The 25,752-nt window shown below is 43.9% G+C and overlaps 1 protein-coding gene across 1 annotated transcript; it reads right to left on the bottom strand.

Moving 5' to 3' along the window:
- Positions 1-21,411: 21,411 nt before the first annotated feature.
- On the bottom strand, positions 21,412-22,760 carry FOXB2 (forkhead box B2). The gene has a single exon (XM_006067663.4). It carries the CDS (start codon positions 22,687-22,689, stop codon positions 21,412-21,414), a length of 1,278 nt encoding a protein of 425 aa, XP_006067725.3. The 5' UTR covers positions 22,690-22,760.
- Positions 22,761-25,752: the final 2,992 nt, after the last annotated feature.

Raw genomic sequence — 25,752 nt, 5'->3', positions numbered from 1 at the left:
TTTTACTTTACAATATTGTATTGGTTTTGCCGTACATTGACTTGAATCCACCATGAGTGTACATGTGTTCCCCATCCTGAACCCCCCTTTCCCACTTCCCTCCCCATCCCATCCCTCTGGGTCATCCCAGTGCACCAGCCCCGAGCACCCTGTATCATGCATCAAACCTGGACTGGTGATTTGTTTCACACACGATATTTTACATGTTTCAATGCCATTCTCCCATATCATGCCCTCTGCCACAGAGTCCAAAAGACTGTTCTATACATCTGTGTTTCTTTTGCTGTCTCGCATATAGAGTCATCGTTACCTTCTTTCTAAATTCCATATATATGCGTTAGTATACTGTATTGGTGCTTTTCTTTCTGGCTTACTTCACTCTGTATAATAGGCTCCAGTTTCATCCACCTCATTAGAACTGATTCAAATGTATTCTTTTTAACAGCTGAGTAATATTCCTTTGTGTATATGTACCACAGCTTCCTCTTTTTTTAATTTAAATTTATTTATTTTAATTGGAGGCTAATTACTTTACAATATTGTATTGGTTCTGCCACACATCAACATGAATCTGCCACAGGCATATGCGTGTTCCCCATCCTGAACCCCGCCTCCCACCTCCCTCCCCATACCATCCATCTGGGTCATCCCAGTGCACCAGCCCCAAGTATCCTGTATAGAACCTGGACTGGTGATTCGTTCCTTATATGATATTATACATGTTTCAGTGCCATTCCCCCAAATCGTCCCACCCTCTCCCTCTCCCACAGAGTCCAAAAGACTGTTCTATACATCTGTGTCTCTTTTGCTGTGTCGCATACAGGGTTATCGTTACCATCTTTCTTTTTTTTTTTTTTTCTTTCTCTGGGTCATCCCAGTGTACTAGCCCCAAGCATCCAGTATCATGCATCGAACCTGGACTGGCGACTTGTTTCATACATGCTATTTTACATGTTTCAATGCCATTCTCCCACATCTTCCCACCCTCTCCCACAGAGTCCATAAGACTGTTCTATACATCAGTGTCTCTTTTGCTGTCTTGTATACAGGGTTATTGTTGCCATCTTTCTAAATTCCATATATATGCATTAGTATACTGTATTGGTGTTTTTCTTTCTGGCTTACTTCACTCTGTATAATAGGCTCCAGTTTCATCCACCTCATTAGAACTGATTCAAATGTATTCTTTTAAATGGCTGAGTAATACTCCATTGTGTATATGTACCACAGCTTTCTTATCCATTCATCTGCTGATGGACATCTAGGTTGCTTCCATATCCTGGCTATTATAAACAGTACTGCGATGAACATTGGGGTGCATGTATCTCTTTCAATTCTGGTTTCCTCGGTGTGTATGCCCAGCAGTGGGATTGCTGGATCATAAGGCAGTTCTATTTCCAGTTTTTTAAGGAATCTCCACACTGTTCTCCATAGTGGCTGTACTAGTTTGCATTCCCACCAACAGTGTAAGAGGGTTCCCTTTTCTCCACACCTTCTCCAGCATTTATTGCTTGTAGACTTTTGGATCACAGCCATTCTGACTGGTGTGAAATGGTACCTCATAGTGGTTTTGATTTGCATTTCTCTGATAATGAGTGATGTTGAGCATCTTTTCATGTGTTTGTTAGCCATCTTATGTCTTCTTTGGAGAAATGTCTGTTTAGTTCTTTAGCCCACTTTTTGATTGGGTCTTTTCCTACTGGATTTTCATTTGGCACTTGAACATTTCTAATGCATCCAAAGTGTAACACTTGATTTTCTGCTTTTGTTTATTTTCAAATGATGAACAAAGCCTTCTCTCCTATCCTCTCTGAGCCACATGCAGAGACCTAGGATAAGGGTCAGAAAGGGTGTAAACTAAGAAATGAGATAAAGGATGGGGTACCAAGAGATAGAATTTGTTTTAGGAAGGGGATGAGCTCAGAGTGGAAATCAAAGCTATGGTCAATGTGTTCCTTGATAATGAAAAACAAAATGTTTACATTTTAGTGAGATCTAGTTTAATGTAGTTCATAAAATTTCTCTTACTCTTTTTCATAAAATTTTAGAGAGGCAGTAGAGAATTATGGTTAAAACATGAAGTTTGGAGTTAGTCTTTCCAGTTAAATCCTGATTCTGCCACTTATAAGTTGTATGACTTTGGACAAGTTACTAAAGGTCTCTATCTCAGTTTCCTTGTTTGTTAAATGTGGGTAATACTTTTACTTATGGATCTGTGAAGGTTAAAGTAGTTGGTATATGGAAGGGCTTAGAATAAGGGCCCGATACATAGTAAGTACTCTTTAAATGTTGACATTAATATTTAGAACCAGAATAAATCTTAGAGTTTATTTAGAAGGCAATGGCACCCCACTCCAGTACTCTTGCCTGGAAAATCCCATGGACGGAGGAGCCTGGAAGGCTGCAGTCCAGGGGTCAGGAAGAGTCGGACACGACTGAGCGACTTCACTTTCACTTTTCACTTTCATACATTGGAGAAGGAAATGGCAACCCACTTCCAGTGTTCTTGCCTGGAGAATCCCAGGGACGGGGGAGCCTGGTGGGCTGCCGTCTATGGGGTTGCACAGAGTCAGACACGACTGAAGCGACTTAGCAGCAGCAGCATCAGACAAAGAAGTAAAGGAGTAGAGACCAAATCACTTGGCCAAGGTCCTATTGCAAAGGTTAATTTTGGGTTTATTCAATGATTCATTTTTGCAACAAATATTTATCTCACCAGGATACTTGAGATAACAAAACTCCATTAATTTGGCCAAGTCTATGTAAATGGGTAAGGCCAGAGTGAGAACTAAACAAACAACAGCAATAGCAACAGACATAACCACAGAACAAAGCCCTGGATCTCACCTGTTCAGCAGTCTTTCCCCTCATTGTGCTACCCATGGTGTTACTTAGCTGTCAGAATGCCATCTTGGATTTTAATCAGTTCCTGTCTAGCATCCTTTGGAAAATCCACCATCCTATACAGGAGGCTTATGATACTACAGTTAATGCTGAGATCTTGGTTTTTGGCTGATATGCAAAAATGAAAAAGAGCAAGAAATTCCCCCAGAGATTCCACAGCTGTGCATGTGAAAGAACACAAATCTTTCCAAGTAAGATCTAGCAACAATGAAACCTCCAAGTAATTTATGCTCTAAGATTTCCCCCTGGATCTACATTTTCTAAAAGTCTCAGATGATATGTTTTGCGTGTATGTGTGTGCTAATTTCATCCTCCTTGGTCAAACGGTCTACTTCTGGGAGTACTGAAGTCCTGCCAATTGTGGGGCTCTCTCTGCCACTGGGGAGGGCAACATTTCAGTAAATCCTAATTTAACTGTGAAGACAGCTGTAAGCCCTTTAAATCCATAAATGAAATTAAATCACAGAATTCTGTAGGGTGGGTTTGATGCTACCCAAACATTCCCAAGTGCAAAGCTAATCCTTGAGTTAAAAAGTAGCAAATTTAAATGCTCCATCCCAGATGGGTGATTCCCCTGACTGCCAGTAAGAAGAGTTACATGAGACTTAATCAAATAATAAAACAAAACAAAAGCCATTGATAAAAAATCTGTTGGCTGGGTCAACATAGTATAGGGTAAAGTCTACAGTGGAAGTAATTTTCCAGGGAATTTGTCTTTGAAACACCTTCGAGGATTAAAAAAAAAGCTTTATATTTTTATGTTTTAAACCTACAGTCGATAATTTTAATAAAAAGTGCTCAGCATTCGGGAGAAAGTTGATATATTTTTCACAATTCTGACTGAAAGTCAAAAGTCTGGTGTCTGAATTGCATGCAGGTGTTTTGGGGTCAATCACTTTTTCTTCTTGTGTCTCAGTTTTTCTCTTATTGGTAATAATGTATACTGTGTGTATGCTCTGCTATTAATACACACATACATAGTGGGAAGTTCAGGATTACTAGCATTCAATCTGATTTATAAAATAGATTTTGTATTTTAGGAACACAACTATTAAAACAAATGATGTACAGTATCACATGCTATTATTGGAAAGGATATTTACAGTTTTTTAGGAGAAAAAACACTATTTAGGATTCAAAACACTTCCCCCATGCACTCAGCAATGACAAAAGTAGAGAATGGAGCACTATGTTAACTTTTAAATGAGCAGATCTATCTTTTGTGAGAAAATGTTATAAATCCTCTTGAAAATAAAATCACCACCTGCACAATTTTATGAAATAAAACTTGTCTTATTTCTGAGAGACATCTGCTCTATGTCATATGATTTGAAAGGAGTCACCAGGTATTGTCACCTGAACTCTAGAAACTCTTGAATTACATTTAGTATTAAAACACACACACATACACCCTTTAAATGTGGATATGTGAAGATCCTTACATATTACAAGTAGTAAAAACCTCTGTCTTTTCAGTGAAGTACAGAGCAGTTGTCCTTAGCAGCTTTTCCCTTTCCTTATTGTTTCTTTGCCTCTCAATACATAAAGGTGGATTTAAGGTTCTCAAACCCATAGTGATTGTTAAGGTCAGATATACACCCCTTTAAGGGATGAGATCCTAAATGTTGGAAAGATCAAACACTCCCTACCTTGTAATCCTCACTTCAAAGTTCCAAAGAAGATTCTCTTATAATAGCTTTGCATTTTCCTAACAAGGTTAAATATCTCTATTGTTCACTCATCAGGTTAAGGATTCTGTCAGATACACTTTATGGTTGATCTATAGACTGGCATGGCAACCAACTCCAGTATTCTGGCCTGGAGAATCCCCATGGACAGAGGAGCCTGGTGGGCTACAGTCCGTGAGATTACAGAGTCAGACCCGACTGAGCAACCAAGCACAGCACACAGCACAGACCAGTCAGATTGTATATATTTGATCTAGGTATTTGAGGGCCCAACAGATTCCAGGAATTAGCCATTCTTAGAAAATTGATCTTCTTTTTAGGTGGCTCTTCGGAATCAGATTTTTGATTTGCTTATTCATATTATGTTATTATCAAAAACTAAGAGAAAATTGTTCCAAGAAGAACCACTGAAACAAAGAACTAACACATTCTCTTTTGTTCACTCCTGAATATTTTCAACGTAGGTTGGCTTCCATTGGCTTTGAGTGTGTCTTTAAGGAGATGGAGATTGAGGGCAAGTGAAAGATCTCATTGGATTTAAAATCATCTTGTCCTCAGTTAATGTGAGTTATGTGTAATGGGATTTTTTTTAGGTATTACTTTCTCTTTTATTTTATTCTTTCCTGCCTCATGATCTTGAATGCCAGCTGTTCTAGCTGGAGTTCTCCTTAGAACTCACTCTGAAGAATAAATCAAGACATGAAATGAAAAGTTGTTCTATCATTTCATGTAGTGGAAAACCTGAGTGAGGTCTATATAAGCCCTCAATTAATGAATGATTCACTTGTGTGGTAGACAGGATAATGGCTCCCCAAAGCATCCACATTCTAATTCTCAGAACCTGTGAATGCTTATTTATATGACAAAGGGATTTTGCAAATGTGAATAAATAAAGGATTTTGAGATGGGGAGATTAACCTGGATTATTTTAGGGGTCCTAAATGTTACCATTAAGTGTCCTTATAAGAGAGAGACAGAGGGAGATTTGACTACAAAAGAGGATAAGCTGATGTGATGATGGAAGCTGGCTTTGAAGATGCAGGAAGGGGCCACAGGCCAAATACAGGTGGCTACTAGCAGCTGAAAAAAGCAAAGAAACAGATTCTCCTCTCAGAGCCTCCAGAAAGAGTCAAACCTGCCTGAATCTTGAGTTTAGCCCTGAAACTGATTCCGAATTTCAGACCTCCGAAACTCTAAGAGCAAATCTGAATTGTTTTAAACCACGAAGTTTGTGGCAGTTTATTATAGCAAGAGTAAGAAACAGTATCTGGCATTCAGCATTTGGATTTGGATCTATACAAATAATTTTGAACTTTTATTTTGGATTCTTATCTACACCAATTGTATCCACAACATCACATCATTACAAAAAATAACACAGATATTTGGCTGTAGGGTTCTGAATCTTGGCTTTAGTATGAGTCATGGTGTGATATACATTTAGTCATCTAATTTAGCAATTTAGGATCTCCATTATTGTTATTTCAAGAATGATAGTAATAGAGTGTAATCACTTTGGGATTCTTTTTTAGAAACTTTATCAATATCATATGTAAAAAATATGAAAGAGAAAATTTTCTAATTACTAGATTTTTATTTAACTCAAGGAGCAAGCTAGCTGTGGATGTCAAGTGTTTCATGTTTATCTTTTATAGCATAGAGTGCTCAGTGTACTGGAAATAATACACGGTATGTGGAAGAGCAAGTAATAAGTGCTGGGACTGTTTTTTCCAGTGAGATGTTCTAAAAAATATTCAGCCTAAAAATTTCATTGAGCAGCTTAGAAAATTACAGTTCAGTAGCCCGTAGGTATCCAAGTTTCTGTCTAACTCTGTCTGGAATCTTGTCTGTAAAACGTGCTAAAAAGCTGCTTAGTGTTTTATGTAATAGAGAGCTCAGCAATCTGATCTCTGAGAACTTGAACTCAGTGTTTACATATGTGCTGTAGGCTCCATGGAGTCTACATGAGATCAAGGCCCAAACTTCTCCCATTTCCTATCCTATTTCCATGCCCATAAAGGTTTTGTTTGTGTCTTTGAAATCCTCAGTGAGACTGGAAGAGCAGCACCAACCCTCACCTAAGCTCAGGATGGTAACTATTCACAGCATCCTTATGGCCATTACCATCCCCATGGTCATCACCGTCATCCCCAAGGCTAGTTGTAGCACACTTAATTCATAAAGAGCTTTCATGTGCATGGCAAAATGTGCATTTCAAGTTCATTGGCATTCAGAGCTGGGTGGAGAGTTTCATCTTGCAAAGACTTTGTGGAGGAATCAGGGCAGCATTATTGTTCTCCTTGCACACTTCCACACTATGAGGGTCTGTGGAACTAACGTTTGTAAATAAGGGATCTACATTTGAGAGAAGTTCCATAGTTTTTCTTCTGACAGGCAAAAAGGGAACTGCAGACACTAGAACTCAGTGTCTTCATCTATTACATCAGAGACCCCAAAAAAAAAAAAAAAGCCCAAGTCGTATGTAAACCCATGGAAATGTCTCCATGATACCTTAGTTGAATCAAAGTTAAAGAAAAGATCAAAGGCAATGATTCATCAAAAAGTACATGTTCCTACCTTATCTCACTGTATGTGCAGAACAAAGAAAAAAGAAAATTAATGAGGCACCAGCTTAAAAAAAAATCAACATCATAATATTGTCACTGGATGGTGATGGAAGAAAAGGAAGGGATTTACCAATGTTCTATAGGTCATTTGTTCTTTTTTTGTCCATGATTTTTCTCAGTGGGAAGCAGGAGTAAGATTTCCTCCCCTTTATTAAACTAAAGACAATTTCCATTCTAGGCTTTGGTTTTCCTCACCAGTGGCTAATACAGAGCTAATCCAACTTGGGTTGATACATATGTAAATTCATACAGTTGTTTCTGTTTGTAAAAGGAAATGTGTTAGTTGCTCAGTCCTGTCCGACTCTTTGTGATCCCATGGACTGTAGCCTGCCAGGCTCCTCAGTCCTTTGTCCGTGGGATTCTCCAGGCAAGAACACTGGATCGGGTAGCCATTTTTTACTCCGGGAGATCTTCCCAATCCAGGAATGGAACCTGGGTCTCCTGCATTGCAGGCAAATTCTTTACTATCTGAGTCACCACGGAAAAGGTATTGTCAGTAAAATGTGGCAAGTGCTTTTTATAAACATCCTTAATCACTCAACAAATATGTTTAAATTGCTAAGGACCAAGGAAGGCATTTCTGAATCTTGTGCTCTGTTGGAGACCCAATTCTGCAACCACAAAACACCCGGATCATTGGGATACCAACAAACAGCTGGAAAATGGGATGAAATTTAGGGTGTTATGTAGAATGTTCCTTTGTTTCCACCGAAGATCTTAATTCAGATTGCTTTAGCTTGATGAAGTTCCACAGTTACAGGTGAAAGAAAGTTCAGGTTCATTGGAATGCTGCAATAACCCAATGAGGTAAAAATTATTTGTTTGATTTTTAAGATGAGAAAACTGAGAAATAGAGAGGCTTAGAAACTTAATGAGACAGCATAGCATTGAAGTTGAAAGTTGGGACTTGGGTTTGAGTTCTAATCCTGACTCCATTATTAAATTAGCTGTGTGATCTTGGGAAGAAAGTTAACTCTGATCTTCCATTTTTTTACAGATAAAATGAGGATAGGATTTAGGACTAGGACTTAATACATTCAAATGTTTTGAGGATCCAAGTTAGACTATAACAATCAATTACTATCATTAGAGTGTTGAAGTAGTAAAGAGATGAGGTCCAAAGCTCAAGCCCTTTTCATTATACCATGTCACCCTTTGGGTAATAGTCACAAAATCCAGAATTAATCATAGTGAGACAAGATGAGAACACAGTCTAGGATGAGAACTTTAAAATAATCTTTATGGTCAATTAATTAATTAAATTTTGCATACATGCATTTAGAAAAAAATTTTGGAGTACAGTTGCTTTACAATGCAATGTTAATTTCTGCTAAACAGCAAAGTGAATCAGCTCTATGTATATACATATATCCCCTCTTTTTTGGATTTTCTTCCCATTTAGGTCACCACAGAACATTGAGTTGAGTTCCCTGTGCTATATAGTAGGTTCTCATTAGTTATCTATTTCATACATAGTAGTGTATATACATGTCAATCCCATTCTCCCAATTTATCTCATCATACCCCTACTCCTCTTGGTGTCCATACATTTGTTCTCTATGGCTGTGTCTCTATTTCTGCTTTGCAAATAAGTTTATCTGTGCCATTTTTCTATATTTCACATATATTATGTGATAGCTGTTTTTCTCTTTCTGACTTACTTCACTCTATATGACAGTCTATAGGTCCATCCATGCCTTTCCAAATGGCATAATTTTGTTTCTTTTTAAGGCTGAGTAATATTCCATTGTATATATGTACCACATCTTCTTTATCCATTCCTCTGCTGATGGACATTTATGGTTATTGGGCCAATTTAAATCTGTTCTGGAGCAAGTTGGCCACCTAGAGTTGGGGCCCCTGTTATGTCTTAAAGTTGAGTGCTGTCAATGACTATAAGAATATGGGATTAAAAGCCACCAGTCTCACATAATTTCATGTCACAGGAAATGGAATGGGTACCAGAAGATACAAATTGAGCTGGACAACAGAGAATCTACCCGTCTCTTTAGGAATTAGCTTTGAAGGAGACCAGCTAGGGTCAATTTTATTTGTATACATACACACCTCTTAAGTTCATACTGTATGAAAAACACCATACAGGGAGGAATATGAAGATTTCACCATAGGTAGAGTGCATACTATTCTACAGTTCATTTTGGCAGGAGACCCAGTGATACACTCAGTCCAAATCAAGGCACCTTGTGCCATGGATCTTATAATATGCTCTGAGAATAAGGAAAAGGGAGATTAGTAACTGAGTAGAGGACATCTGTTAAGACTTCTTGGGAAAAAAGATAGAAAGAAAACATTTGGTTCTTTTCATCTATTAGGTACATTAACAGTTGGTTTTTACATTGGGTTTGAAGGAAAGATAAAATTCAATAGAGAGAGAGAGAGACTATGCCTGGGCTGCAGAGAGCAGTTATGACTGATGTGATGCAGAGAATTACTCATCGCTTTGGTAGATCCACGTTTTTAAAAGAACTTTTTTAATTACAGTTATGTTCAAGTTTTGCCTTGTCATGATGCATTCTAAAATTTTATTTTAAATACTGTTCAAATTGTTTTCCAATTTTTCATATAGTATGTTTTAAATATTTTTGAAACCAGGAAATGTTACTTTTAAATAAATGCCATATAATATCAAAATTAATTTTGAAGTCAGGAAATTGTTCCTATAAATAGGGTTTTAAAACCATCACACAGCTTTGAAAAATTGTAAGAAATATTGCCTGGATCTAGTTGTTTTTTAATATTGTCCAAAACAATTTCCTCTTTTCAGCTGGTCTGCTTGACTGAATCATATTAATTTTTAAGTTTCTCCAATCTGTCTCCAGTTACTAAGAAACATTTCTCAATTGGCTTTTGAAAATATGAATTTCAACTTTGATTGTCAGCATACTTGATGTTATTTATTGGTTAAATTAAAGAGAATTAGATAGGCATTTGTCCAGGTTTACAGATGTGAAAACTAAGAAACAGAGAAGAAACATTTCAAAGCAGTTTAACACTGTGGCTAAGAACTGGGCTTGAGTCTACCCTGAGACTCAATCTTGGCTCCATTACAAGCTAGCTAAAGGCCTTGGCAAAGAAGCTGAATATCTGTCTCTCTTGAAGCCATTTAAGCTAAGTAGAATTTAGTTATCTAAGTTTTTTTTTTTTTTTTTTAGCATTTAATTGACATACCTGAATATTTGTTAAGTAATAGTGGCGGTATGTATTAACCAAATTCTTCTTTCTCCTCAACAAACCTTTATTAAGAACTTAGCCATGAGCAGATTATTATACTAGGCAGTAGAGATACAAAGATGAAAAAGATATCTTTAGAAACCTTGAAAAATTTCCACAAATATTAATATCAAATCAGCAAAATAATATACAGAGGGTCAAAATAATTCTTGCACGGACCCCCATAGTACACAAATATGTCTTGAGCTTCTTCATCAACTATTTGGTTTCTTAGGTGTTTGAATACTGTCAAAACTACCATTTCTAAGTAAGCCTTTCTTGCCCTAGCAGGAAACCACAGAAGTCCCTGAGGTGAATTTATTCTAACTTGCTATCTTGTGTGTGTGTGTGTGTGTGTGTGTGTGTGTGTGTGAGTCTCTTAAGGAGCTGGAGATGAGACAGGATCCCTCCAGTGGGGAACTCGGACTGGTTCATTCGAGTCTGAGTTCTTATTCCCATCCTCTACTTCGCATGGTCTTGGGCAAGCTCCTTCAGCAACCTATGCCTCAGCTCTCTCATCTGTAACATGAGGAGACCATCTGCTTCAGACTATCTGGTCCTTGAGGGCAGATGTATTAAATAAAGTCTGGTGAGAAGACAGAAACCATGCGAATTGTTTTCACAGACAAAATTTACTATAAAGAATTGATTACTAGGTATAAAAGAAAGTGAAAATGTTAGCCGCTCAGTTGTGTCCGACTCTTTATGACCCCATGAAGCCCACCAGGCTCCTCTGTCCATGTAATTCTTCAGGCAGAAATACTGGAGTGGGTAGCCATTCCCTTCTCTAGGGGATCTTCCTGACCCAGGGACAGAACCCAGGCCTTCTGAATTGCAGGTGGATTCTTCACCGTCTGAGTCACTAGGGTATCCCAACTAGGTGTGAAGATGTTAATAACTGAAAGGGTAAAAAGACAGCTCTAAGATATGGCAGACTGTAGCCACTGCAGAAAGCAGCTACCACCCTTAGGGTGGTGAGTGCAAAGGGAAGAAGTTGGAATTATTAACACTTAGACCATTATAGGGGATCTCTACAAAGCTAAACCTCAGAACCTCATAGGGAGCCTTGCTGATGGAAGTGGCGTCTCTGAAACAGTTTGTGATAAAGCTGCTTCTTCAAGTGTTTAAAAGACTTCCAACTGATTCAACTGCTGCCATAGGAAGGAACTGCAGGTTGCTGCAACTTTGTCTTTGTAATGCTTCCAGGAATCCCAAGCAGAAAGGAAGCTCCCAAAAGAACAGACAGATGGAGCAAATCCCTTCTTCTTTGTCCACCTTTGCTAACTCCCTCTGAAAGTGAACGTGTTAGTCACTCAGTTTTGTCTAACTCTTTGCGACCCCACAGACTGTAGCCCACTAGGCTCCTCTGTCCATGGAATTCCCCAGGCAAGAATACTGGAGTGGGTAGCCATTCTCTTCTCCAGGGGATCTTCCTGACCCAGGGACAGAACCTGGGTCTCCCGCACTGCAGGCAGATTCTTGATGTCTGAGCAACCAGGAAAGTCCTAACTCCCTCTAGAGCCACCGTATTACCAGATCCAAAATAGAACCAACTGGCAAAGCAGAACTGCGGTTTGCAAAATCCCAGCCCCAGTATCTGAGAAAAGAGTAAGAAGGATGGGTTTGGAGATGAGAAATAATAGCTTAATAATTGGTGTAGGCAACAAGTAGACAACTTGCTTTCTTGTCAGCACCTGGTGTCGTTCCTGAACTGAACTATGGTATAAATGCTCATGGAATGGATTTATGTATAGTTAGATTTTAAAATGTGATTTTAATAGCTAGCATCTTAGTTCAGCTTATAAAAATAGCTGTCTTCATGTGGGAAAATAACTTGATAGACCACTTTCATTATAGAGAGTGAGGTCCCAATGGCTACAGTCTGAAGAGAGTTAGAGAAACAAAGAATTAAACTGTCCTTCATAAAGAGTTAGTGGATAGTGGGGTGGAGCAGGGTGAGGGACAGAGCAAGCAGCTGGAGAGGAAAGGAGAGATCAAACAGTCAAAGAAGAGGGTGAGGCCAAGCAAACTATATGAAGGGTAGAGGTGATGGAGAAAGGGAACCAGTGAGAAACTCCTGGTAGAGATGATAGAAGGACTTTAAGAAATGATAAATATTTGACTTCAATTTTTATGACTATGAAACTAAACTCAAATCTTCACAACATTGACCTTTGCTACTCACACTAGTTTACATCTGGAGTATTTGCAAATAAAAAGGCAGTATATTCTGGACATTGAGATGATCCATAAATTTAAACAAGTCTCTGAAAGGTGGAGTTATAAGTCAGAGACAACTAGGACCAATGAAGCCTATATGCTTTGTTTTCCACTGACTATAAAATTCCCCAGAGATACAGGGCTGTGAGTTTATCGCATCAGTCTATCACAGTACATGGGATGAACTATGGAAAATTTCATAAACTCTAAAAACATCAGAGGGGCCCCTACTTCCTATTCTGGTAACATTCTCATTGGAATGTGCATTGTTTGATGCCTCAGTCCTGAAAAACTAAGTATTTGGCTACATGGCTCCATTTTTAAGTAAAGTGTGAGTCTACTGAGTTGATGCATCATTTGTACATCTGCGTGAACTCTAGCCTCCAAGTTGCAGATTTGAACCCGTATAGATTTAAACTCAGAATAAAACCATCTCCTCTATATAAAATAGTAGATATGAAAATCCCTCAATATAATGCATAAAGTGTCACATACAAGTGTGATGTGCCAACATCAGCATCACATGCAGGAAGAAAATGAAGTAAGAACTCCTTAAGCTCATTGGTTAAACTGCTTTGGGGAAGGGGTTGGCTTATGATGAAAAGATGGGAGTGGAAAGACTTCTAGGTCTAGTTTTCAATCATTTGCTTTTCAAGTGCTGCTGTCTCAGTTGCCTCCTTGAGGAAATAAGTTCGCTGCTGCTTTCTGATCTAACATTTCTGTCTTTAGGTGACTTACAATGGGGAGTATTCCAACTCTGGAGGCATATGGAGTTTTTCTGTTTCTCTTGTGCATTAATATATCATGTTATTATTATACTGTATATTAGTATATATAGACAAGGAGATGAGTACATTTGATAGGCACCAATGAACTTTTGAGAGAAAAGGGATAGAGATATTAATGTCTTTTCTATATGTTCAAAGTTATTTGGGTATTTCTGATAGACTGAGATGGCTGTAACTGAGGTAACCAACACAATATTGTAAAGTTAAAAAATACAATAAAATAAATATATTATTACAAAAAAAAAAAAAGAATCTTATGCAGGACTTCTCAAAGTGCCCAGAACATCAGCATCACCTGGGAGCTTGTGAGAAATGTACAACCTGGGCCCACCTCACACCTGCTGAATCAGAATCTTTGAAGATAGGGCTCAGCAGAGTGTGTTTTTAAAAACCTCTCCAGGTGATTCATATGCACCTAAAGTTTTAAGAAGCAGTATTAGCAGATGGATTAAACTTTCCATTTTTTTTTCTTTGCAAGGCAGGAGTAAGCAAGTCCAAGTCAGCCTGGGGTCCCCTGGCAGGTAAGAAGAGAAGAATTTTCTCATAATAACTGAAATGAGGGTTCAAAATTTTTGCATCTCAAAGAAGTAGAATCTCATTTTGTTCTCCACACTGGCAAAGCAGATACATTTGATTCTCTGTTTCTTGGGTTAAACATAAAGTCTTATATTTTCAAGAATTTTAGTTGTTCAATGCAACTTATTAAAAACCCAAGTATCAATGATCTGTGATCATTTTTAGAGGTTATCAGACTTCTAGCATAAAAGTTGAGACGTTTAATCTGAAAATATGCATATTCCGAGTAGTTACATGCTTTTGCATTTTGTGGGGAAAATAAACTATTTCAAGGTAGATAGGGAATAAAAAATGCAAGTTTACTCAAACCAGTATGTGTGTGTGCATGCTCAGTCCCTCAGTTGTGTCTGACTCTTTGTGACCCCTTGGACTGTAGCCTGCCAGGTTCCTCTGTGCATGGGATTTTCCTGGCGAGAATACTGGAGTGGGTTGCCATTTCCTTGTCCACAAACTAGTATAAACAACAGCAGCTAAAACTTTTCCCTTGAAAACATTGTCATTACACAAAAAGTATTTGCCAACTAGGAAAAAGAAAAATTATATTGCTGTTTTGGAAAACCAACATTATTTTTTCATTTGGGAGAAAATGCCTAAACTTGTAGACTATATTTACTTTGTGTTCATTATCTGCCTAGTTTCAAAAAAAGTTCAAGCCTACTATAAAAGTTAATGAAATGCAAAAGATGAAAAGAGAGGAAGCTGGTAAAGGTAATAAAATTATGTGAGATTTATACTATAGCCAGCCCCCTTTGTAATTTTAACCCCTTCACATTTCCCAGTCCAGAATGATGGGACAGCAAATCTCTGAAATGTTCTCTGAAAGGAGGGTCGGCTGCCTGACCTCTTGTCAAAGGCACAGCGGGAGAACAGCAAGGTGTGTGAGGTTCATTTGCCTTTCTCGCTCTTTGCCTCTAAAGTATATTTCTTCAGCTAGTTCTTCTCTCCTCCCCCTACATTTTACTACATTTTAAAATTATAATTCATAGTTTGTTGAAATCCCAGTTATTTTGGCTGGATGGATTTGAGTAATCCTCTCCTTGGTTACAATAGTAAATGTGATTGTTATATGTAGACAACCTAAAAACAGTCTCAGACATATGGGAAACAGGAAAAGAAAATGACTCTGGATTTCACCAATCTAAAGGTACCACTGTTAATAATTGGTGTAGTCTCTTTGAGTATATGTTCAGTGATGTTAGAGGATTGAGATTATTCCCTCAATAGGATTTCATAAGCATTTTCTGTATGAGTAAAGTTTCATAAGCATTATTTGTAATGGCTGCATGATATTCCACAGTATGCAAATAGTATCATTTATTTATTTATTTTTGGTGCACTGGGATGACCCTGAGGGATGGGATGGGGAGGGAGGTGGGACGAGGGTTCAGGATGGGGAACACATGTATACGCATGGCCAATTCATGTCAATGTATGGCAAAAACCACTACAATATTATAAAGTAATTAGCCTCCAATTAAAATAAATAAATTAAAAATAAATAAATAAAGCTTTTCAGAAAAGAAAAGTATCATTTAAACATCTCTCTCTAGGGATTTAGGTTAATCCCTATAAAATAAATTGTGACAAAGTTAATGTCACAAAATCCTCACCTAGGTTGAATTCTTCAGCAGACTAAAGCCTCATCTTCTTCCATAAATGGAGCTGCTGGTTTGTTCTGCAATGCTCTGTCCTCTCTAGCTAAGAAAAATGCTAAGAGAAGAGGAATATTGTTTTTAAGGCAAAAGGACTTCAGTCACGTAGTTATAGATAGAGTCACATACATTGAAAGAATCGATCTATAGTTTTCTGAGAGAAAACCTAAAGCAGTACCATGGTAAAAATTGTAATAAAAATTGTGTTTGCTCTGTCAGTACTAGATGCACACATCATCTCTCGCTCTCCCCTTCCTTTCTTCCTTCTTTCTTTCCTTTCTTCTGTCCATCTTTCCTCCATCCCTCTGTCCCACTGTCTTCCCTCCCTTTTTCATCTGTACATGTCAGCGTGGTAAATCCTTTCTAGAACGAATCTAGTTCAGCTGTGCCTGGACTGCAGCTCTGCAGCTTCTTACTGAGCATCTATCCTCAGTAACAGTAAAATCACCCTGTCTGTGAAGGTGCTGACAGGACTGGAAGTGGCTCAGATGAGAAAGCTTATTCCAAAGCATTTTAAAAATGATGCTGCCATAATGAGATTTGTGACTCACAAGCAAAGCCTGGGTGTCTTGTGCACATAAAAGACCTGTTCCTCGTGTCAGGAAAGAACTATTTGGCCCAAACTAAATGTAACCAAAATATCTTCCTAGCAATCTTCTTTTAAAAGTATTTGCATGAGCTGCTAAGTCAGCTTCTTGAATTTTTTGATAATTTTATAAAATCATGTTTTAATATGGCACTCTCAGCATGGCTCTTCAGCCTAAAGAAATGTTACTATAATAATACGACTACAGTTCTCAGAGGCTTTATTTTCTGCTTAATGATATATGTGCATATCATGTGACTGCTTGTAGACCATATGCATATATTATGGCTTAAAACTCAGAATTTAAATTTCATGGACCATGCTAAAATTCAATAAAACTACATTTGAATGCAAGGGGGAAAGAGCAACATGTGGCTTGAATTTTCCTTAAAACACACAGAGGATAGTTAAGGGGGAAAGTGCTTGGGACAGAGTACATCTGGAATTTTGCCAAACTCATACACTTAAACAATGGCTTAAGACTGAATTCAAATCCAAGCAAATCTCTTCAATCTCCCCCAAAGAGTACAAGGTAGTATTTCAGCTTTGAAAGATAAAGTTAATGAAAATACTTTCAATGAACAAAATGAAAATGTTGGACTTGAAGAAACAGTTTTGCCCTTTGGAATTTAAGAACTTCCTACCTTCACTTGGATTCCCGTTCTGCATTTTCACCCACAAAGAGGTTATCATTGACTTTTGGAAGCCATTTCTTTAGTTTTCCATCTTCAATGCCAATTCCACTCTGACCCACACCCCATGTAGAATCATATACACACAGTCCGATGAGCACTAACACTGCTTCAAACCCTTGACATAACATCCAAACCTGCACATGACCCCAAACTACCCTTTCTGCCTATCTCATAGTCAGGTGCAATGGGTGAGAACTCTTACCGATGGAGAAGTCAAACCCCAGCACAGTTTACTGGGATCTCTGTATAATTTTTGCATCTCGGAAATGGCAGTTTTGTCAGGTGAATGGACTTTAAAGGGAACCAGTGGCTTTGGTGGTCAAGGCTTCTTCTCCTAAGGCATCACTTCTATCGTTTTCTGCAGTCTTGCTGTACTATTGCCAAGCAGGCAAATGTCACCTTTGAGTCCCAGCAGAACATGCGTTGATCTGCTTTTCAAACCTCCCAAATGCAAAGATGCTTGGAGTTCAGCAGTGCCACTTCCAGCTAACTGGCTCTGATTTCAATGGATACAACCAGCCCTCCTCCCTGGCTGGACTAATGCCAGTCTACTTAAGGAGATAATTGACCGCAAACCAGCCTGACTGACAGGCTTCCTAAGTGCCAGATGACAAATGTGCCAGTTCTGGCCTTTGCAGGAGGGCTTGTTCTCCTAGGGACCACAGCTAAAATAGCTTTGTCCTCCCTCAGCCCCGAGCGCTCTTCTCAGCTCCCCAGGGAAATGTTATCAAATAGATCTTTCCAAGTTGTTTTCCTTCTATTTTGAAGGGCAGCTACATTAAACTCTTTCTCTCTGCTCTTTGCTTCTCCCCGTGTTTCCCAAGTTTCTGTGCCTCCCATGAAGGAGTATACAGGCTAAGCCACTACAGTGTTTTCTATCGTCCTGGAAACAAGGAGCCTAATTTCAGGTTATCTCCACTAGAACTTAGTAAACCAAGAGTGATTTTATTAATCTTGTGAACTGAGATGGTCATACATTTGTAAGTGTCTCTATTTCTATCTCACTGATGTCCAGAACTTACTTTCTCTCTATTCCAACAGCTAACTAGAGGGAGAACCACATGGGAGATCATAATGAGACCACAACTCAGTTGAGAGTTACAGTTAGACTTCAGATCCCACCCTAGTTAAGAGGGGGATCTTCAGGACTGTCAGCATGAGGGTTTAATTGGGACCTCCCTTGGGATCAGAGCTTTGACAGAAAGCTCCCCCCACTTTGTTTATTTCCACGAACTCCTTTGTTCTCCAACATCAATGCCATGTATAGCTTCTGTTGGGTACCAGGTTCTCCTCTTGGATGAAAACTTGAGTAGAATCATCTCTCAGCTCACTTTACCTTTCCTTCTCCTTTCTCTCTCTCTCCTTAAAGTAAAAACAAAACAACCATGCTTTCCCCACAGAGGGAGGAGGGGTTCCGGGAATTTGGGGGTGTGAGACTGAGTTGCTAAGAGTGTCCTGGGAAACGCAGAGGGTCAATTACTCATCGTTCTCTGCCGAGTTGGCCCAGAGGCTCCTTGCTTCTCAGGAGATACTGTCACTTCAGCTAGCCCCCTGGGTGCTGGATGTCACTTTGGACTGTGCCCCTCTACAGGAAGTGGGAAAATGGCCACTGCTAAAAAAAAAAAAAGCCCACTAGCCCTTTGGGGCAGGTGGAGAAGGAAGAAGAGATGTTCTTTTGAAGAAATCACTGGGATCCAGTGACTGCCATTCTTTGGCCTGATGACTTGCCGCCCTTACACTAGAGGTCCCAGCCTGGAGCTTCCAGGCACCAACTCACCCAGAGGTGGATGAAGCAGTCAGGCTCCCAAGTCTCCCCAAGTCTATGCTGCCCTTTTCTATCTTTCAACACTCTCAGATTATTGTAAAGGAAAACCCTGCAGGAAACTTTGCAGTCTCAAGCTTAAAGTTGGGATATACTACAGTTGCTTGGGCCTCTAAGGAGGCAGTGACCTCCTTTGAGACTTGTCTCCCAGGCGAGCCCAAAACTTAGCTGAAGGGGTGCAATTTATTGAAAGAAAGTGAAAGTGAAGTCGCTCAGTCGTGTCCGACTCTCTGTGACCCCATGGACTGTAGCCTACCACGCTCCTCTGTTCATGGGATTTTCCAGGCAAGAGTACTGGAGTGGGTTGCCATTTCCTTCTCCAGAGGATCTTCCCAATCCAGGGATTGAACCCGGGTCTCCCTCATTGTAGGCAGACGCTTTACCGTCCGAGCCACCAATGGGACTTGCAAATAAGGGATGTGTGGAAATTTTTATTTTTAAGAAGCAATGCAAATCCCCTTAGTGTCATTACTGTGAGCAGGTCATTTCGTTGGCAGTTTATTTTCTTCTGATGAAAAGGTTAGAGGCGGGCTGCTGTTGAGCTGGTTCAAGATGGAGCCCTGTTCGAGGTGCCCCACCACTTCCCCGCGCAGCTCCGCCGGGGTTGCAGCCCTCAGGGTCTCTCCAGCTAGCACCGGCTGCGGTTGGCTGCGGGGCCCCCGGCTCTCCCAGGCTGCCGAGGATGCGCAACAGGTCCCCTAGGCCGCCGCGGCTGGGCGCGCGCTTCTTGGGAGTGTGGCCCGCGGCGGCAGTGGTGGTGTCCGGGCGCCCTCCTCTCCGCCACGAGCCCGCCCCGCAGACTTAATGGGGGCGCCGCAGCACCCATCCAATGACACAGGGACCCGGCCGCGGCCCACTCTCAAAAGAGGGTCAGAGAAACCCTGAGAAAAGGGAAAGGGTATTGGTGATGATGTGTTGCTAATAAACCTCATGTAGGAACAGAAAAAGTTCCTTGTGGGTTTTTTTTTTTTTCCTAATCCGGCCTCTCCCACTGAGGTGGACTAGAGCTTGGTTAGGAAAGCAGCGGAAGAATGGGTAGTATAGATAGTTACTGTGCCAACTGATAAAAGGAGCCATGGAGGAGGAAACCTGTGCAGCTGCCGCTCCTCCTGTGAACTCACTCTCCTGATGCTCACAAGTTTGAAATGAAAAGGGAAGAGGGGGATTTGGCACGTCCCCAGACTTTCCCCCAGTGGGCACTCACACCGCGGCCTCGTCCTTTGAGAAGCGAAACACCTTTACATCGGCACATCCAGAGAAGCTTTAATGGAGAACACCGCGTACAACATAGGCAGACATGAACTTGGCACAAAGTCACAACCCGAACGCGGCGCGGACACAAGCCAGAGGTGACTCGGGGCACAGGACAGCGGCCTCCTCCCTACCAGCCCCCATTCGTTCCCAAACGTTTGTTTCGAGTAAAGTGCTATTTCGGGGCTCAAAAACGAGGAAGAGCAACAGCGGCAAAGCAAGTTTCTTTTCCATTCACCGACTGAAATTGAAGAGTTCGCCTGAAAGACGAACGCGCCCAAACAGCACATGTAATACCAAATCGACGGTCATCCTCACACGTCTGTCCCAAGGAGGCTGGAGGGCAACGGCCACGAAACGCTCCTGGAAACGTTAAGAGCAATCTTGTCGGGTGACACGGCAGGTTTTTCTTGCATTCTAGAGTTACGGGAACAAAATCCAGCGATGCAAGTAATTTAAAAAAAAATCCGAAATGGAACGGATCATGGGAATTCACATTATCTGGGGGCTCCTCAATGGTCTCATCCGATTGATTAACAAACAAATTGCAGGTAGAAAGTCTCCTTTAATCTCTCTCTTTGGTTATGTTTCCCGAACTTACTTTTGGAATCTGAGGCTTTGTGCTTTAAGCTGCGGCCATTCTCTTTTGTGCAAACTAATTGCTTTAGCCGTTCCTTCTATCCTTCTCGACCCTCGGGTCAGAGCCAAGAAACTTAACTGTTTCCCAAGATCCTTCGTGAGGTTCCCACTATCCCCCCACCCCCACCCCAGGCTTTATTCATGCTACCGTGTCCTTGTCCATTTCACTGACCAGGAAAATAACAGTATCAAATGCTCCCTCTTTTCCTTCTTAAATAAAACGAGATTTCCTTAGTGAATAGCAGTTTTGTCTAGAATACTCACGAGGGGAGGGTGTCTGGGGTTGAGACCCGCCGGGAGAAACGCGGCGGCTGAGGTCCGCCTCAGCCTCACTCTGTTGGATTTCTCCCAGGGAGGTTTAGCTCTGCTGGAGTCTGCTCCCGGGAATAAGAACCGAAATCCATTTCCAGTATGTCAGCGAATGAAGCTTAAACTCTTTTGTTCCCTTCCCGCATAACTTATGGATTTATAATATTAATTACAATAGAAACTCTTACCTGAAAACTGGTTTTCATTAATCTGATTGTACAATATAGTATAAACACAGACACAGTGTTATATTTATTCAGACCACTGGAGAATCCACTTTTGGGTTGGTTTGTCTGTTTAAATACCTTTCTTTCCCCGCAAAGACGTGCTCGCCAGCTGTGCCCGACCTGGGCAGGGCGCCCTCACCCTCTCCGGCGGGCGGTCCCGGGCCAGGCGTTTGTCCATGAGAACCCTCTGGGTATCCTAAGAGTGCACCAGCACCGAGTGCAGAGAGCCGCCTTTGGTCTCAGCCGCGCCCGCGGCGGTGGGCTCCATCAAGGGGGCGGCGGGCGAGGCGGCGGCCGCCGGGCACACGGTGGACGGCACCGGCGGCTGCTGTGAGGCCCCGGGGACAGCGAGCGTCGGCGGCAGCGCGGCCACTGGAGGCAGCGCGGGAGTCGGCTTGATGGGCACGGGCACCGCGGGGAGGCTCTGGCTTGCCGAGTGGCACAAGGCCTTGACCGGCACCCCGAAGGCGCCGTACTCCGGGCCCACGGGGACCCCCGCGGCTGCAGCGGCAGCGGCAGCCGCGGCCACCGAATCCATGACGCCGACGTGCGGCCACACGGAGCTGACCACGTTGCCGAGCTGGCCCGGCACGGGGTAACCCAGGTGGTGCATGACCGACGCCAAGGGCAGCCCGCCCGCCTGCAGCACGCCCTTGTAGTCCCGGCCTATGATGTTTTCGATGGCAAACGGGTGCTTGAAGCCCGACGTGGACGCGGCGGCAGCAGCGGCGGCTGCAGCGGCCGAGCCCAGCCCGTAGGGCGGGAACTGGGACAGGCGCCCCACGCTGCCCACTGCCGCCGCCGCCGCCGCTGCTGCCGCCGCTGCCACGGCCGCTGCCTCCTGCATCTTGCCGGGGTGAGACTGCTGCGGAGGCTGCGGCGGAGGCTGCTGCGGGGGCTGCGAAGCGAGGGGCGGCGGCGGCTGTGGAGCGGGATGCGGCTGCTGGTGGAAATAGTGCACCATGTGCGGCGGGGGAGGCGGCGGCGGCGGGTGGTGGTGGTGGTGATGGTGATGGTGCGCCGCGGCGTGGTGGTGATGGTGCGGGTGGTGCGCGTGGTGGGGGTGCACGTGCCCTCCGGGCCCAGTGCCCGGCGCGCTCTTGGTGCTTCCAGCCTGCAGGTGAGGGTGGTCCGCGCGCAACACCTTGAAGCGCTTGCGGCGCCGCAGAAAGCTGCCGTTCTCGAACATGTCGCCGCAGTCGGGATGCAATGCCCAGAAGCTGCCCTTGCCGGGCTGGTCGGGCCGCCGCGGGATCTTGATGAAGCAGTCGTTGAAGGAGAGGTTGTGGCGCAGGCTGTTCTGCCAGCGCTGCGTGTGCTCGCGGTAGTAGGGGAAGCGTTCCATGATGAACTTATAGATGTCGCTCAGCGGCAGCATCTTTTCCGCTGAGTGTTGGATGGCCATCGCGGTCAGCGAGATGTAAGAGTAGGGAGGCTTTTGGTCGCTGTACGAACTTTTCCCCGGCCGCGGCATCGCCCCCGGCGCCTCCACCGCTCTCTGGCCCACAATGGACCGCAGCGTCGCTCCGCACCCCACTCCCGGGGCCTGGCTATCTTCGCTAACCCGCACTCCGCCTTCCCGGGCCCGCCACCCCGCCCTCTTTTCTCCCTGACCCTCTCGCCGTTTCTCTCCCGCCTTCTCCCCGCTGCCTGTGGTCTCCGCGCTTGGCCTCTAGAGCCAATTTAGTAATCCGACGCTCGCAAATTCTTGCCTCGACGGCTGCGAACCCGCGCGCACAGTCGCAAGCGGGGCGCGCCAGCTTCACCGCCACCCCCCCGGCGTCTTCCCGCGGATGGCCAGAGGTTAAGCGTGGGAGCTGGCGGAGGAGCAGTCAGGAGGGGCCGTATTTCCTTCTGGCTTCGTCTCGTCTTTCTCTCGGTCCGAGGGAAGCGCAGGCCCAAAGAGATGGAAGGAAGGACTGGGCAGTCAAGACTCTGGCCCTTTAAATCCGAGTTGGCCCTCGTTGTGCAGGAGGCCGGGGGTGGCGGGACTGAACAGCGCGCTGCACGCTGACCGATGACCCGTCCCTTAATCCGCCGTGCGTTCTCGTGCTCCTGGAGAGGAGAGGCGAGGTAAGGAGAAGGGAGCTCGGCTCTGGCAGCCCGCGTCTTCCTTCTCTCCGGCAGCTAGCAGCGGATCCTGGGGGTAGAGCTGTAGGCGGTCGCCTTGCGGCGGGGTTGCGGGGGTCGGGGGAAAGTTTGTAGGTTTCTGTAGCGGCGGCGGCGCTTGCAGACCCTGAGAAGGGGCGGGGGCGCTGGATGCGGCGCGAAGGCGGAGGGGCTTCTGCGAGCGCCAGGAGGGCGCGGGGCTGGCCCGGCCCGCTCAGTTGCAGCCGCTCTCCCGGGCCGGTCTGGAGCTGGAGAGGCGGCGGCGGCGGCTGTGGCAGCGACGCGCTCTCCTGACTGCGTTTTGTAATGGTCCCCGAGACGCCGAGACCCCCGCAGCTCGCGCTTCGAGACTATCACATGACCGAGGCTGTGGGACTCCGCCGCCGCCGCCGAGTCTCATGCTGAAGAAGGGGCGAGAAGGCGCCGAGCCTCGCCCCCGCCCCCTCCTCCACCTCGGCTCGGGCGCCCCCACCCCCAGCAGTTACCACAGGCTCCGCAGCCCCCAGCCGCGGCGGAGTAGGGCAGGGGGCGCAGGCTGTTCGCAGGGTGGGGCATGGTGTCCGGTACGGTCCCCGCCACTGCACCCCACCTGGGTCGCGACGCACGGTAGAGGGGGACCGGAGACTGCTTTCTTGTTCCTCTCCTGCACCTCCCGCCTGTCCCCGCCCTTTCAGGCTTCCCTCTTCCCAGCTACCCTCTCTGGTCTTCTCTCTCCTTACACTGCTTTCCTCCTGGACTAACCACTGTGGGTCAAGTTCACAGCAGGGTGGCCTCGAGACCTCTCTCTGCACGTAATCTCAAAGGCCGGAGGTTTGGAAGGAGAAGCTATCGCAGAGGCGAGACAGGGACGTTTTCGCCAAATGTCAATTTCATCACAATTTTATTACGCGCCAACTGAGTGTCGGCCCCAGTGATAGGCACCTGGTACAGGGAGGCCTGGAACAGCTCTTTACGCTCCAGAACCGCAATCTAGTGGGAGAGACTGACAGTAGCTGGAAATTTGGATAGATACTAAGGGCTTTATGGATGGAGGCCTCACCTAGAGCGGGTGAATGGGACAGCGTTTCTCTGGGTGGTAACATCTGAGTTGGGGCCGGAAGGAGGGCTTGGAAGCTCAGAGGTCTCATCACCTGGGTGTGTCAGAGTGCAGTCTTGCTACTTTCAGCACATCGAGGGAGAAGGAAATAATTAAAATTAAATAGGAGGTCAAAATGATCAATCCGCAGGCCCTGATCTGACCTGTGAGGTTGGATGAGCCATGGCGCTGAGGTCCCCATGCTTGACGGGATTCCTGAAGCAGTTTCCTGCTCTACATTCTCTTGCACACCCATGAACTAATCCCAACTGACTGGAAAGAACCTGCAGTTGTACTCTGGTTTTGGTTGTCTTTGCCAGAGGAAAAGCAGAGTTTGGAGATTGTATGTGTACATATATACATATATGTATATATGTATACATATATACGTATATATATGTATACATATATATACAGATACACATACATTCCTTCTGTCTCTTGGCCTCAGTTTCTTTATTTGTAAAATGAGATGTGTGAAGTTGGAAATTTCACGGGTGCCTTCCAGTTCGGAGATTTGAGGAAAAAGGAGCAGTTAAGGACTGTATTTAATTTCGTCTATTCCATGCCTAAATTTGGAGGCAGAAGGCTGTTGGCCCAGACTGTTTCCAAGACTGCCCCTTGCTCTTCCACCTTGACGACACAGGTCAAGTGGTTTTAGCTTCCGACGTTTGGTGAGCTGCCCAAGAAAAAGAGTAGGAGAAGGGTTGTTTGCCCGTCGGGTTGCAGGAGTGCGGTGAGCGGAACAGATTGACAATATTCATCTTCAGGCAGGAGCTGGATTTCTGGCTAGTGATATTGGCCAGTTTTTTCTAGGTCCGCAGACGTTTTAGAATAGGCGTTGAAAGTGGAGCGTGCCAGAGGGCCCCATGGGGGAAAGAGCAACTTCTTGGTTTGTCCTAAGGAAAGGAGACCCTTTCAGAGCAGGATGCTTTCGCTGTCACTTCAAGCCGGGAACGCTCCTTCCGCCAGTGGAGTTTTTGCGGGATTTTTGGTTTGCTGATGCAGTTTAAAGAACCAAGCAGCAGACGGTCTCCTGGCCTCAAGAAGTCATGGAAAAATTTCGAGGAGGTCCACAATTACAGTGACAGCTAGAGCCCGCTGGCTCCGGGTGTCCCCTTCTCCCTTGACGGATGTGGTGCAAGAACAGCCCTGTCCAGGTCCAAGAGCCGCCGAAAGGCTGCTGGTGGGAGCTCGGCAAGCCCAGAGCGCAAAGGCTCTTCCGGCCCTGGCCCCGAACGCCTCGCGGGCAACTGCAAATTTTGTTAAAAGATCTCCGCACACTCCGGCAAAAGCCGTGCCTCCTGTTTGGAAGCAGCTTGAGGACGTTCTCGTCTGCCAACTGGACTCCGA

Source organism: Bubalus bubalis, chromosome 3, assembly GCF_019923935.1.
Source record: "Bubalus bubalis isolate 160015118507 breed Murrah chromosome 3, NDDB_SH_1, whole genome shotgun sequence".
In the NCBI taxonomy this organism is placed as follows: Eukaryota; Metazoa; Chordata; class Mammalia; order Artiodactyla; family Bovidae; genus Bubalus; species Bubalus bubalis.
This window is presented reverse-complemented; position numbering and strand designations above follow the sequence as displayed.